This window comes from Leuresthes tenuis, unplaced genomic scaffold (genome assembly GCF_036924035.1).
Source record: "Leuresthes tenuis unplaced genomic scaffold, fLeuTen1.0.hap1 SCAF_19, whole genome shotgun sequence".
Classification (NCBI taxonomy): domain Eukaryota; kingdom Metazoa; phylum Chordata; class Actinopteri; order Atheriniformes; family Atherinopsidae; genus Leuresthes; species Leuresthes tenuis.
Window position 1 is genome coordinate 8,164,730 of NW_027325373.1, and position 14,737 is coordinate 8,179,466.

A 14,737-nucleotide genomic window follows, 5' to 3' on the forward strand; every position below is an offset into this window, starting at 1 on the left:
CCATTCTCACTCAGCGCGCACCCCTCTGGCTACGGTTGCCGTGACGATGTGTTGCCGGCAGCGACCACAGCACGTTCATTGTTTGGGCGACGAGCAGCGGACTGACACGCGCTCTGCCTCTATCCATCCGTGTGTCCGTCCACCCCTCCCTCCTTCGCGGCGTTGGTCTCCAGCTTCTCGACCGCTGCTCATTCTGCTTCCCATCGTCCCCCGTTCATCATCTGTCCTCGTCTCTCCCTCTCTCCCGTTTCTCTTCATCAGTATAGCTCTTTTTTTTTCTCTTTTTTTTTCCCCTCTCTGTGAGCTCAGGGGGCGCAGTTACCATTAAAAAACCAAAACAGATATAAACAAACCCCTCCCCCTATCTCCCTCGCCCTCTCTCCAGCTCCCTCTCCATCGCTTCGCCCTGCCTCCCTGCTACTACAGTCACAACAAAACACACCTTCCCATATGCGTTTCTTCTCAGGGACATGGTTGGAGGAGACTCTCGAGATCCACCTTTGTCTTTAAGAAACGGCTAATTTATATTCACTCTCAAGTGTTGCTTGAAAAAAAATCTGGAACCATAGACTTAATCACTGCTTATTCAAAAGGCGAGTACCCAACTCAACCCAGCTTTTCTTTATGTAGGCCTTTTCAAGCATTTTAAGAGCAACCCAAAGTGCTCAACAGAACAAAATACATAATCGTGAAGAAAAGAAAGAGAGCAAAAGATTAAAAGATTAACTGTATTCATAAAAACGATTTGCAATAGCAATTAAATATTTATACGAAAACTAATAAGAGCCAAAGTCAAAATTCAACCATAAGGACATAAAAAGATCAACGAATTACCTAACAGCTCTACAAAAAAAGATACGTTTTCAGCTTAGTCCTTAAAGTAGGAAGGGGATTTGAATCCCAGATTCCAACTGGGAGCTGGTACCATAACAGAGTGACTGTTCACATGCACGAGAGCAGATCTGAGTTATTGACGTATGTCAGACCCCGGGATGCTGTTGACTGAGTGAGAGAACCAGCGTGACTCTTGATGCTGCTGCTTCAAACCTCTGTGGGAGATCATTGTACCTGTAAGTACAGCCTAATTCTCTGCACAGGTGTTAGGCTACTTGAGGGTTATTTGTCAGGTCATGTTGCAGATATAAAAATCAGGATTTTATTAGAGCAGAGCGACACTCTGAAAATGCTTTAATCGGCCGTGAGTTGACATCTTAGGAGTTCAGCTGTATTAATATGTACTTAGGCTGAACTGTTTTTGCAAAAAGACGCAAAAAAAAATGGAACTCTCGAGCATGTGCAGAGCACCAAGGCCCATTTGAGTGCAGTTGAGCGTATACATGCGGAGGTAAATCAAGCTACGACTGCATTATCTGGGTATATTAGTTTGGTTTTGGTCTGACTAAAAATGTTTAACTTCTGCAGTCAGAGTTTGGAATCTAAGTACATTTTCTCAGTCAATTTAGAGGTAAATGCAACCAAAATCATCGAAAGACAGAAGGTAAGCTATCGCCACCTAAAGACTTCAAATGGGAAATTTTCATTGTTAAACTATGTCAAGTTGAAAAGTGCCAACAAGGGCATTCATAATGCACTGATTAGTAATTTTGAAGTCTATATTGCTTCCTATGACAGTCAGACCTAATGGTGCATTCAAATGCACCTTGTAAATGTCAAAATGAATTTTTAAACGGTCACACTCCTTGTTTAAAAAAAGGAAAAAGATTTTTTTTTTACATCAGCAGCTCATTTCTCTCATTCCTTTACTTATACAGGATAACATATAAAGACTTATTTCTTGACACTTTTTCCATTACAGATACAGTAAAGTACTCCGATAATAGCAAAGAATTGTAAACATACAACAAGATCAATCTGTCTAAAAATACAGAGGAATAACAGATATAGGTTATTCCTATATTGTTCCTGTCGTCCACTACTGTCTTCATCTACACTTCATTCATCAACCATTTTTCTTTCAGCAACTTGGCAGATCGATATCAGACATTTGTTGAGAACACAGAAAATTGTTAAATAAGCGGTAGATACTTCCCTTCAGTCCCGAGAATAAATCAGCCATGCTTAAATGAAAACGCTTGACTGCAAAATTCCTGACATTCGACGTTACACATCTTTTATTCCCATGCTCCTTAACGACAACATATTTCAAATTCTGAACTTGTTTGTAGAAAAGTCTTTCCTTTAATCACCATTATGAAACCCAAGAAAACTAAACTGCTCTTGAATCACACACACACAATAGTGCTTAATAGTGCTCCTGTACTCTTACATGAACTTTAATGTGACAGAAAGGGGTTGCAATTCATGCAGAGCTTCAGTATGGATTTAAACGTCAAAGAAATGCTCAAAATTTGACAGTTAAACATTAAAAACTTTAACTCTAAAAAAAAAGTAAATTCTTAACAAAAGCTCCAAGTGCATCCTTCAGCAAAGCCAGTGATCCATTCAACCATTTCAATGAAAGCAATCAAGACCTTCATCAAAGTTAATTGGCTTCTTTATCATCCCAAACTTTAACTCTCCAACAAGTTCAATGAAATTCTTTGTGCACAGTTCCATGTTTTGTTTAGTTTTTTTAGTTTTTTCTATCAGCCTTTATCCAGTAAAAGGTGGCGCCACAGAACAGGGACATATTTGATGTGGTTTACGGAACAGGCAGCGGCAATATGGAATATAAAGAACTCCTTTTATGAGAACACAGCATCACTCGGTCTGGCCTCATCAAACGACCTTTGCAGCTTCTACTGACAGTGAACTGTGGACACATTCAAACGCAGGACCTGATATACCATCATATGTACACAACAGAGTTCATCTCACAGAGCTCCGAGAGGGTTTTAAAGCAGAAATGGGATGTGGAAAGAAAAATGAAATCAAGGCAAGAGGCAGAAGTAGGTGAGAATCAAATAAATGAAAAGAGAACGAGGAGAATGTGTACACGGAGCAGACGGAGGGGTGGGCTCGGGTGAGGTGCAAAGAAGATGGGTTACAGGGAAGGGAAAAGGGGGAGGAGGAAGGAACAAAGGATTTGTGGATGAAAGAGAGAGGGGATGATTAGGGATCTGGAAACTGACATGCATGGATTTGACACAGTATAATTGGTGTTAGAGAGTCTCGGGTCGACCTGTGAGGGGAGGAGGAAAGGAGAAGAGGGACAGAGACAGGCAGAGCAACAGGAAAATACGAAGCCCAAGGAAAACAGGAGGCATGTTCAGGGAGATCAAGACGCTAGTTTAGACTTCTGAAACGATTTATGTGCTCAGACAGATTCAGATTTCCATTTCAAACGTCACAGTCGTCAAAGCAATATGCAATAAAATTCCAATAAAAGTCACTGCCATCACCACTATCAATAATCCTCACATCTACATTACATTTGCCGTCTCCTGAACTGCATCTCCCACAGTGCTGTCACCTCCGATACATAAACTTAGAAACATAACCTACCTTTTAACTTTTATTAGTAATCACACTCATTCTCAGAAGACATCTACAGAAGCTCTTCTTCCGGAACAACTTTCATTTCTGGGATATCACATCCAAAAACACATGGGCCAGTCAGTCGAGTTTATTAGTTGTTGGTTCAGACCAGAAACGGCCACCAAGTCGTGATTCGCAACATATACACATCAATTGGCCTATGGAATAGGCAAAAATCATCTCAAGAGAGTGTATAAACATTTCTGCGTTGGTGGATTTTTTAAATTTATTTTATTTTATACAAGCTGTTTCCATTTACTCTATCTTACTAATATTTTCTAAACCCAAAACAGCAAAACAAACCCTGCTATTTGTTCCACTAGTGCAGGTGAGCCATCCTATCCCAGATCAGTTAGAAAGGCCCAAGCAAAGATACTACCACCGCCGTGTTTCACAGATAGAAGTCCCTGTGCTGAATTGTAGCGTTTTGGTCTACAAACGAAACTTTGCATTTAAACCAAACAGTTCTCTTTAGGTCTCATTTGCCCTCAAAATTCACGTCATTTCTAAAAACTTACAGACAGGATAAAATGTTCTTTCTGGAAAGCAGTGGTTTTCCTGTTGTAATCCTGTCATGCACATGTTGTTCAGTGTTCTCCTGATGGTGGGCTAGTAGACATTTGCAACATGAGAGAAGTCGTTTATTTGTTTAGAAGATACTCTTTCCACCTCTGTAGCTACACCTCTGTTTACATAGCTATGCTAATGCTAACAGCTTAGCATGTCATAAGCTAATGGTCAAATATTCATTCAATTGCTAGCTGCATGTTTGGCTGCATATACACATGCGAAGAGGCATATTTGGGTTTTAGTTGTGCGTTTGTGATGATGACAGTCCTGATGACTCCAAACAGAAGAGACAAGGACATGCTCAAGCTGAGGACAGGCCAGCTCCCTCCTGAATGATGGTGCTACGTGGGTCTGTGTGTGTCACTCCCTCAGGAGTGTGATGTAGACACCAGCAATTATTTGAATTCCAGTTGTTGTGTGCTGGAGAGAATGCATTCCTCTGCGCTGAAGTGCGTGTGCGTTTGTGTGAATGCCTGCGCGTGCACTTGTGTTTATTTGCAGCTATGTCCACAGGTAGGTGCAAGTCAAAGTCAAACAGTGACAGTCCTATATATACATGTTAGCCATGCAGCGAGGGCCCAGTATGCTCTGTGTGTATGTTGCCAAGTAACCGTGCGAGAACAGATGATGCTGACTGATGCTGACTGAGCCGTTAGTCGCCTCAGTGCCCAGCTGTCCTGCTTGAGTGTTGGTGTGCGTTTAAATCAAATATCATTTATCGTAGAAGCAGTTTATCTGCTGTTATACAACAACCGGCTTTGAGTCAGGAGTTGACCGATCTACTTATAGCCACAGCAAGGTCGCAACTGCTGAGGTTGGAAGAGGATCTTTGTGCAACGAGACCCGTCAAAGCAGGGCAAAGGTAAACGGGAGGTGAGCAGAAATTTGTAAAAGATCTTGTTTGAGTACCTTGTAAGCTGGGTTGGCATATTTCATATTTGTGCGATTAATTGCCTCATGTAATGCACCAGAGAGAGCTCCTCTCTGGGCTTTTTTTGGCCACACACTCCACTGTCGCATTTGGACGTAAATGCTGGTGGCCGATATAAACCAGAGGATGTGATTTTTTCATAAGAGGCAGTTCACCTCGCATAAACTGTGGTTATTTACTGAAGTCATTCCAGGGCAATAGCTGTGGGTGCAGCCAGAGGTGAGCCAGGGTGGGATTTTTTCTTAATACATATTTCAACAGTGGGGAAAATGTGTCTGCTGCAACTTTGGCAACTATCACAAACACTTTGTTGTGTTATGCATTATACTCATAATGACAGCAGGAGCTGTTGAACAAAGTGATGAGTTCAAGTGTTTGCTTTGCTTTAGTACGCCAGAGGAATTCAAAGAGATCTTCAAATGATTTGAAATGGTTCACTTCACTTAAAAGCAATCGTCGATAATCTGAATTGATTTGTTTTGGGTAACCGCCCCAGCAAATTCCACCCCTGAGCGACCTGTATAAACTCCAATATCTAATCACGGTAACCCCTCACAGCTGTGTGTCACAGTGCATTTGCCAACAACCAGAAAGAGGCTGCACAAATTTGACACACATGCTCTGGTCTGTGCTGGTTCTTCACACCGGTTTAGTGTACAAGAACCCTGAAGAAAATGCTTCAGCTGAGGGAACAGCTCATGATGGGACAGTTATTTCCCATTTCAAATCTCAACCAAGGAGAAGATTTAAAGTAGTTTAGCAGAACCAGTAATTCAGGTTGCTTTTGTGTTTCTTAGGTGAACAGCTCAAATACCAACAGGTCTGCTCGTTTGCGACTCGCTTCTGCTGATTCGGTTGCCCCTGGTAGTCTCCTTTGGTCATACATAAAAGGTTTGGGAGCCAAGTCCTAATTTAGAGCTGCCATCGGCACCACTTGTGATTCATGACCACGTAAACTTGCTCAGCTTAGTGAAGCTGCCCCTATGTGCCCGAAAAATTATCTTTGATTGGGTAAGTTAATTTTTTTATTTTTTATTTTTTTAAAAAGGGTCACAAGGTCCTCAAATTTGACACTTTTCATATGCAAAACCTCCTTTTTTTAAAAATTAGGACTTTTGGCAGATGTTCCTCACAAAGGATGCCATCAGAAAACTCACTAACGTGCCTAAAGAAAAAAAAAAGGAAGAAAAAGCCATAAAATTCAACTCTGACCTTTTCCTCTCGGGTTAACAGACAGAGAAATGAGACTGGAGCACGGGCTCTGCCTTAACGAGCACAGGGCCGTAAAAACTGACTAAGTCTGCTGTGGATGGAGGACTAGGGATAAAATTAGATCGTAATGTAGCCGTTCCGAGTGAAGCACAAACAGAAGTCACGCACCACAACAGAACGCCGTCAGCTTGTTGGTCTAAATCTGACGCCTTACAACTTCCCGAGCGCACAGGCCCACACGGCTCAACGGAATGAGTCATCAGGAGCAAGAAAAAAGAAGAAAATAACACGTTATTAGCGCGTTCAACAGATATGTATTAGATTTACTCTGTTCTCTCTTTGTTTTATAGTTATTCAATATTTCCAGGATTTTTTTTGGGCGCCACTTAAAAAGTTCTGAGGATTGATTTAGCCTAAGGTCCTTTAATAAGGACCATTAAAGCCAACGGAGAACAAATGAAAAGCTTTTTATCTTTTTTTTGTTTTGTTCATGAACTAAATTCTGTCAAACTACTCTTCAACAGTGGCCATCAACTGCCATCCACTCCGTGTTGTCGAGCTGTTCAGCCATGTGGAAAACTAGGCAATTCAGCTGGAGGAAAACAGCTCAAATGAGTTGAGTGAACCTTGGAAGTGCATATGTATGTATTTTTTTTCTTCACTTTAGGTTTGAAGAAGGAAAAACAAAAATGTGTACTCGTGTGTGTGTGTGTGTGTGTGTGTGTGTATGAGTATGTAAAAGAGAGTCTGAGGAGGGAACAAAAAAAAAAAAAAGAAGCCCAGACCCATTCATCACAGGGGAACAATTGAACAGCAGTCATCATGGTAATCAATGAGAATGTCTCTGATAAGGGGCTGAAAGCTTTGCACTTGGCTTTGTAACCATAGAAATTCACTTTCTCTCTCTCTCTCACGCACACACAGAGTGCAGTGTGCTCTTAAGGTTTGCTCCTGTGTGCATTAGCAGGAGCAAAGCCTTCTGAGCGGTTATGGCAGCTCTTTGTCTGCATGATTGGGCTGTTACCTTACATACCGATCGGCACTTCCTCTTCCTTCCAGCTTCTTCGCATTCACTCGGCCAATCTGCCTCCCAAGCCAATAAGCATCTATCTGTTTGCCTTCCCTCGTTCCCCTGTCGCTCTTTGTATTTGTGCCCTCTTTCTGCCGCTCGTTTCTCCTCATCTTCTCCTCCTCCTCCTCTTAAATCCTTCATAATTTTCCACCAGCCCTTGTGAGAGCATGCAGGCTAATTTTCTGCCATGTTAAAGCTCCCTGCCCACTGTGGGCATTTCCTCAAAGCAACAATTTATTTTTCGCATTATTTACAACGGAGCAGTGTTTGCTGAGAGCTCCGTCCTCAACTCCCAGCACAGCAGGAACACGGCCTTAATGGATAGACTCTCTATTAAGCTACACTCTGTCCCCCTTTTTTTACGTTTTTATTTGCTCGAGTTACATGGCAATGGCTGCTGAGCACCGGCAGTCTCAGAAGCTGCACAGGCCGGACACAAGCACTAATTGATTCCAAAGGATGAAAACCTGACTGGCAGCGGAAGAAATTAGATTAGCAGCAGTTCCAGCTGTGACAAGATGACAGGGATACCGTACAGAAACGAATGGAAGCTATTTCATTCTCAGCAGGTGAATTTTTTTTCCCCAGACCCTCTCATATCTGCGTTTTCTTGCAGCCACCGTTTCTTTGTCAGTGGAAGCCTATTATCGTGGTCTATAACTTATTCCGGGAGGATGAAAAGACAACTGCGGCAAGATGATGGGGTGGATTCTTGACAGGCAAGAAAATGTGTTTCAAGTTGTTCAATTCTGAATTTCTTCACTCAGCTTCAGTCCAACACACTCTGCCTTCATGTGAGACTGGAAAGAAGAGGACCGACGCACGACTGAAAGAAGAGGTAAGAACTTACATCACATCGGAATGCACTTTTTTTTCTTGTCTGAAATGAACCCTAAAGGAAAACTGAAAGGATGAAGGACCGCGACAGTACAAATAAACCAAAGAGATCAAATCACATTTCTGATCAAGTTGGTCCTCGAGTCCAAGTAAGGCTAACGCGAGGAAGACAAACGCTTTGTTTCGCTCATTAGAGAACCGGATTAGCATCTGAAGCTGACGATAACACTACAAAAACCAGAGATGAGGCCACTGATTGTTCGCTTCTTCAGTAAAAGGAGCCGGATTCATCAGGAGAAGGCGAGCTTCATCGATCCAAACAGAGAAAACCCGTTATGATCACAGCATGGAGGACACAGCAACATGGAAAAAAACCCAACAACATAAAAACTCACAAGCAAAACAACTGAATGAACGCTTTGATCAATTTGCCTCCTCAGAAATATTTTTCCGTTCCAGCCTGCTTGTACTATATGTGAATTTAATCACATTTTTCTTTATAAAAAACAAAACAAACTCTTGCAACCTCTGGCCACTAAACCAAGGACCATATATTATGCTTTTCTATATGCGATCATGACTCAGAGAATCCAAGACCTTTACCTGTTTATAAAGAGCTGGCTGGTTAAAGGGCACAAAGATATTACCTTGCACTTTGTGACCCACGCTAAGCAAAGTAATGTACATATGTGAGTGTGTGTGTGTGTGTGTGTCTGTCCGTCTACAGGTTTGCATCAAAGAAACCACGAAGAGAAAACCACCCTCATATGTCATATCATAAGTCTATTCCCTCCGATTCAATCGAATTAGGTAGCAAAAAGCCTACGTCCTTTTTGTCCGTGCCAATTCTAGAAAACACACCTTTTAAAACATCTCAGCTGCCATGTTTCTTTCACCTAAAGCAAGCAGCTTTCGCTGCTTGGACAGCATTAAAAAGGCAAAGCACAGCATTTTCAGCCATTGAATATTTTTGATCTTTGGGGTTTAACCTGTAGGCCGACTACTCCACAACGTCAATCTTATACCCGTGAACGATCATTTGTTTCTCAAAACGCACTTTAACAGAGACAAAAAAAAAAGCAACATATCTCATCTTGGTCGACCGCTAACATCCAAAATGTTCGATAATACCGTGTGCATCCCAGGTCACTTAAGCTGACGTTTAAAAAGAAGCAACATAACAAGCAGCAGAACATATCAAAGTACTTTTTTTGTGTAAAGAAAGGACGTTCCTGATGTTACTCTGTTTGCACATGGCACTAAAAACAGTGCCCACACTCTGGAACTAATGCTGCAGCTCACACAGAAACAATACAGCATAGCAGGTCTGGGAGGGAGGATTTAAGATATTAACCTGAGAGTCTGTGTGTGTGTGTGTGTGTGTGTGTGTGTGTGTGTGTGTGTATTTGTTGACGTGGGTCCACAGGGGGAGAATTGATCTTATCGAGGCTCAGACGCAGCTAGCGTGTGAATACCAATCAGAGGTAATTAATAGCAGCTAATAGACTCTCTGCTCTCGTTTCTTCTCCCCCCGTTTATCCTTTCCTGCATTTCTTTCCAACCTTTTTTTCTTATCTTGCAGCAGTATAGCATATATTCATTTATCTATTTTCAAACTGACATTTCAAACTTTCATTCATAGCTGCTGCATCTCGGGTGGGTTTCCACCTGCAGAAGAGTCCGCGCCACCTAACAGAATGTCACACCAGCTTCAAGTTCTACTCCGGAACGCCAGCCAAAAGTAGTGAAAAGTTGCTTTCTTTGCGAGAAAAAGGCCCATAATTTGGAGTTTTAACCTGCTGGCCAAGTGGGAACCACGTGGAAACAAAGCATGAAGAGAATTCCTCCTCCCAGGTTCTGACCTGTGGAACTGTGGCACCGGCAGGATGTTTGTGGACCAATCAGACTCCTTTAATAGCTTCTATGGGGAGATTTGAATATAATGACAAGCTCCTGAGGCGGTCGGTGTAAACACTGCTGTGACATCAGTTCTATTTGGGGAAAAATATGTTTTCTCTTTTACTGACAACTTTGGCACGGCTTTGATCTTACCAACCAGCTCTGCTTGATCTAATCGATTGAAGGGAGCCCGTGGCAGACTTTTTTATGGCCGATTCGGCTAATCATCTATAAAGTACCCTTTCAAAGTACTTGCCGTTTTTCAAACGGTTTCCAGCGACGGCTTCCCCAGACGGTTCTGTGACACAACCCATTCATCAAGCGAGGTCAACTGCAGTCCTCTGGTCACTTTTACTGGCGCGTTCAGATGGAAAATATATTGTCACAACACTTTGTTAAAGATACAGTGAGTAAGCCACTTGTCAAGTAAAAATACAAAAAACTAATTCTAAACTAATTACAGCCCAATGTGAAAATGTACTACGGTACTTTTCTCTATTCTTTTTAAACAAAGGCCACGTAAAAAAGATGGATGCTACCACTGTGACATGACCCAAGAGATTCTGGATTAGGGCCGTCACGTCTCTCCAATGATCAAATCGGAAAGCTCAAACAATTCTTCAAATATACTTGAAAGCGGTTCGATGCATATGAAACAACACAAATCTTGCCTTCTTTTTGTTGATGGCTTTTTCAAAAGCTTCTAGCAAGAGACCCGTTCATTACAACAAGGCTTTACGAGCTGTACTGCAAAATCACGAGATCCCCAAACCTCGGACATACCCCGATTTATTTAACCTGACCCTGTTTTATAAAACTGGCCTCACACATTAAAGGCGAGGTGAAATCAGCGACCGAGACCTGAGATTGTTTTCACAGGCAATTAACAGCGCCTTTATACCCCACCACATGAGTCGCCCCCTGCTGGTGGCTTACGACAGCTCAACTGTCTATTCTTATATTCAGTTTATGGGTTGTTTTTTTTTTGGGGGGGGGGGGTTTAAACAGCTGCAGGGTTGGCCACAAGCAATCTGATGAAGTCAGCTTGATACTTTGACAACTGTCGAAGACGGTGAAACTGACTCCCAAAATAACAGATTTTTAAAAAAAAAATGTTTTTTGACAAAACGACACAGTTGTTTTTGTTATAAACTTGTTTTTCACAGTTACCCAACTGTTAGTTATGGTTTGTTATAAATGGAACACAGTGATTTTTTTCCAGGCAACAGGCAACCATCCGACCTCCTTTTTTGTACTTATCTGCCTTTTTGCACGAAGTGTTAGTCACATCCTTCTTCTCATTACTGGCTTCAGTTCAACCCACGCAACTCTCATTCATTGGATCATCTATCCAAAAGCTTAAGTAACAGCATCTATAAAGCTCACGCTTCTTGGAAAGATTAATAAATAAATATAAAAATAAAATTATGATTCCTATTTGAGACAAAAAAACAAAAAAAAAAAAAAATAGAGCTGTGGGAGCTGAAACCAATAGATGCAAACAAAATCAACAAAGAGCTTAAGACCAAAGAGGAGTAAAACACTCACTGAGAGATTAGCACATAAATTATCCCTACCAGTGGCAGACAGATCTCATGGCTCTATTTCTCCTTTTGTCATTAGAGTCACAGCATTTGTTCAAAATACAGAGGACAAACAGCTATCCTGAAGTTTAGTTTATGACATCTGAGCAGTGATTGTTACTGAATAGAAGATCCATTTTTGTGGTAGAGGGATCTGCACACCATTTTTGTTGTGTGCAGATCCCTCTGCACTGGGATCAGAGGCACATAGGTTACTGTCAGAGATTCAAAGAGGATGAGGCAGAATGACAATTTACAGTGAAGTGCAGCGAGGGAAAAACAAATGTCAGGTGGGGGAAAAGACAGCAGGGGGCAGGAGGACAGAAAGAGTGAATGGCATGCCAAAGAGGAAGAGCACAAACACTGTGGCTGATGTACAGATGAGGAGAGGAGGGACTACATGCTGTATTAGCAAGCTCATTAAATACTGCTGTAATAGATACGTGCGGAATAAGAAGACAGAACTGGAGAGATGATGGGACATGAGAAAGAGTCCTGGAGGATGCAAATTAATGAAAGTGACCTAATCACTGCTTTCTGGCCAGATGAAGATCAATGACTAACAACAAGGAAGATGGACTTAAAAACAAATTCTCCCACTGACCCCAACTTCAGTCTTATCCTCATCCTCAGTCTGCTACAGAGATATTTCAAGAGGCTGGCAGAGGACAGCTTTACTCAGAACTACGTAGGCCACGATGCCACAGCTGGAGTTTGAGGTTTGTACGGCTGGGTGACATGGCAATAAAAGCATTTCAACACAGATACAGAGTACAACCTTCAAGCTCCAAGACCTCTGGTGGAGGACATGAGATTGAAAAGGTTGAAAGTGAAGCACAAATGATGCAGCAGTCAAAGACTAAGCTTGCATGCTGTAAGACACTAATGAAGGACACTGTGGGTTCTGTGACGTGACTGTGATCATTTGTAAGCACATACTGATGTGGCGCTGAGCCACCTCAGTTCAGTCTGTATGGAAGGAAAACAGCGATGGCTGAACCGTGATTTTCTTTGACTGACTGCTGAGTGAAACCAACTCATCACCCATGCATATGACTTTATATCTGGTTTGGTGTGTGTTAGGTGATGAGTAACATGCATCTCTGCTTGGAGATTGTGTTTGCAGGAGTTGTCTTTGTCCGGAAGTAATTCAGCAGCACACAAATGTTTCAAGGCAGAGAAGCCAAGCCTTCCCCGGTGTTTTTTAAGAGAACTGAGCAGGCTGAGATCAAACTCAGATGCTATGTTTGATGATATGAAGAATATTTTCAAAGCTCCAGACAAAACAACGTGACTGGGCACAAAGACAGTTTAAATAATTAGATAATGATATTTGGGGGGATGAGAGGAGGTGTTTTAGCATTCTACCTATATTTTTATTTGATATTTGTGGCCACAAAGGGACCCGGTTCATGCCCTTTTATCTCCACAGCTCACCAGTTTTAAAGGAATTTTGTCATGAAATACTATGTCTATCATTTGCTGTGCATAATTGATTAAATCAGCTTCTCAGGAGGTGCACTCTCATTCATCTTCTCCTAGAGAGAAGTGCTTCAAGGTTGTGCCGAAAACGACTTGTCTTGATCACAAAATACAAATTTGACTAGTCTCCTTCAACCCGCCTCACACTGACGCAAGACCATAAATCAGGTCGAACGACGACAAATATCCAAAAGAAGCCTCTGACCATTTATTGATGGGCTTATCGAGTAGCAAATCTGTGCACGTCCTCCTATGTAACCTGATGAGAACAACTATAATTAACTTGCTTCTTAAACACTACAAACGCACAATCGAAACACATCTCTGGGGCTTTTGTCACAAAACACTCCTCATGGAAAGTGCAGCTGTGCCTGTGAGTCTACCCCCCCTACTGTGACGGGAATAGTAGTTGTGTCTGATGCTCGATGACAGGCTAAAGCAACAATCTGCAGTACTCTCTGGCTGCGTGTAGAGAAAAAACAAAAAGCTTCAGGGGAGCATCTCAGTGAAAGAAATGAACAAAGATCTATACTGTCTTATTCTGATGTTTTTCCTGATTAGGGAACAAACTGCATAAGAAGTTACACAAAACAAAACAGAAAAAGACACACTAAAACACTGCGTCCCATGTAGCTGCTTCAAAATACGCCCACAGCTGCTTGAAGCTATCCTTTAAAAAGAAAGTAATTTTCTTTGTCTTTCCATTTCACATCTCTGGCTAACAGGGAAAAGGAGTTTATCATTTCTGAGAGCAGCCCGTTGGGTGTGGCAGAGCAGTATAGCTAATTTATGGTTCAATATAAGCTTTCATCGCCGCACACTGAAGCTGAAAGCTGTGCTGGCCTGCATGAGGGAGGGGGAACAGAGCAGAGCCTCTAAATCCTAGACAGAACAAATGGGACAAGGAGGAAAAGGCTCCTGCAGGGCGTAGAACGGAATACGACCACTACAAATAAACACATACAATGACATGCATTTTTCTTGAATCTGAAAGGTTTGCTTTAGATTTTCAGCAGCATTCTTTAAAAAAAAAAGAAAAAGAAAAAAAACCTTTATCTAATAATAAAATGGCATTTGCATGAAACGCCTCACTTCCTCTAGTAGTAATAATAACAATTGGATTCTTCCAGAGAGTGTGGCAAGGTGATAGTTTAGCTAATTAGTGTTTATAATTAAAAAATATATGTACAGGTGGCAAATTAAAAGCAAACCTGAATAAATTAAAGGAGACAATCAACAAATGCAGATGCCTTCACACGATTAGACAATTATCCTCCTATCACGCTGTAAAACGTACTGAACAAATCCAGCCGACTCTGAAATTGTTTCAAGAAAGCAGGAGGAAAAGATCTAAGTGGCTACGAAAGACGGCTCATCGTTGGGGCATGAATGGCAGAAGCTTCGGTCACAAAGACGGCCCGATTGGCTGGTATTTTAATCAGAGGAAGGACTGGAGTGACGTCTGAATTTAGATATATGGCCAAAAAAAACAGTATGGTATATACTGCGATGTCAACAATGGTGGTTGAACTAAGAGATACCACAGACTGCAGTGCATGAACCACTTATTACGAAGATGAAGGCACATCTGAGAGTTCAGTGGAGCATGAGCCTTTAAGAGCGGTCCACAGCGAAGCAGAATGCTGTGAATGT

At 41.8% G+C, this 14,737-nt stretch overlaps 2 protein-coding genes across 3 annotated transcripts in view; one reads left to right on the forward strand and one right to left on the reverse strand.

The window, feature by feature from the left end:
• The window catches only part of LOC140277444 (cytochrome P450 26B1-like), a 452,169-nt gene that overhangs the window by 95,071 nt on the left and 342,361 nt on the right, over positions 1-14,737 (forward strand). The gene's annotated exons all lie outside the window — the stretch shown is intronic.
• The window catches only part of LOC140276539 (poly [ADP-ribose] polymerase tankyrase-1), a 67,600-nt gene that overhangs the window by 41,202 nt on the left and 11,661 nt on the right, over positions 1-14,737 (reverse strand). The window contains exon 1 of one of the 2 annotated variants that reach the window (XM_072371265.1): positions 22-346. The exons of the other annotated variant lie outside the window; for it this stretch is intronic. Coding sequence (XP_072227366.1) covers positions 22-127 — 106 coding nt within the window. The 5' untranslated portion in view covers positions 128-346. Of the gene's footprint in view, positions 1-21; positions 347-14,737 lie in introns of those variants that run through there. 2 annotated transcript variants of the gene reach the window in all.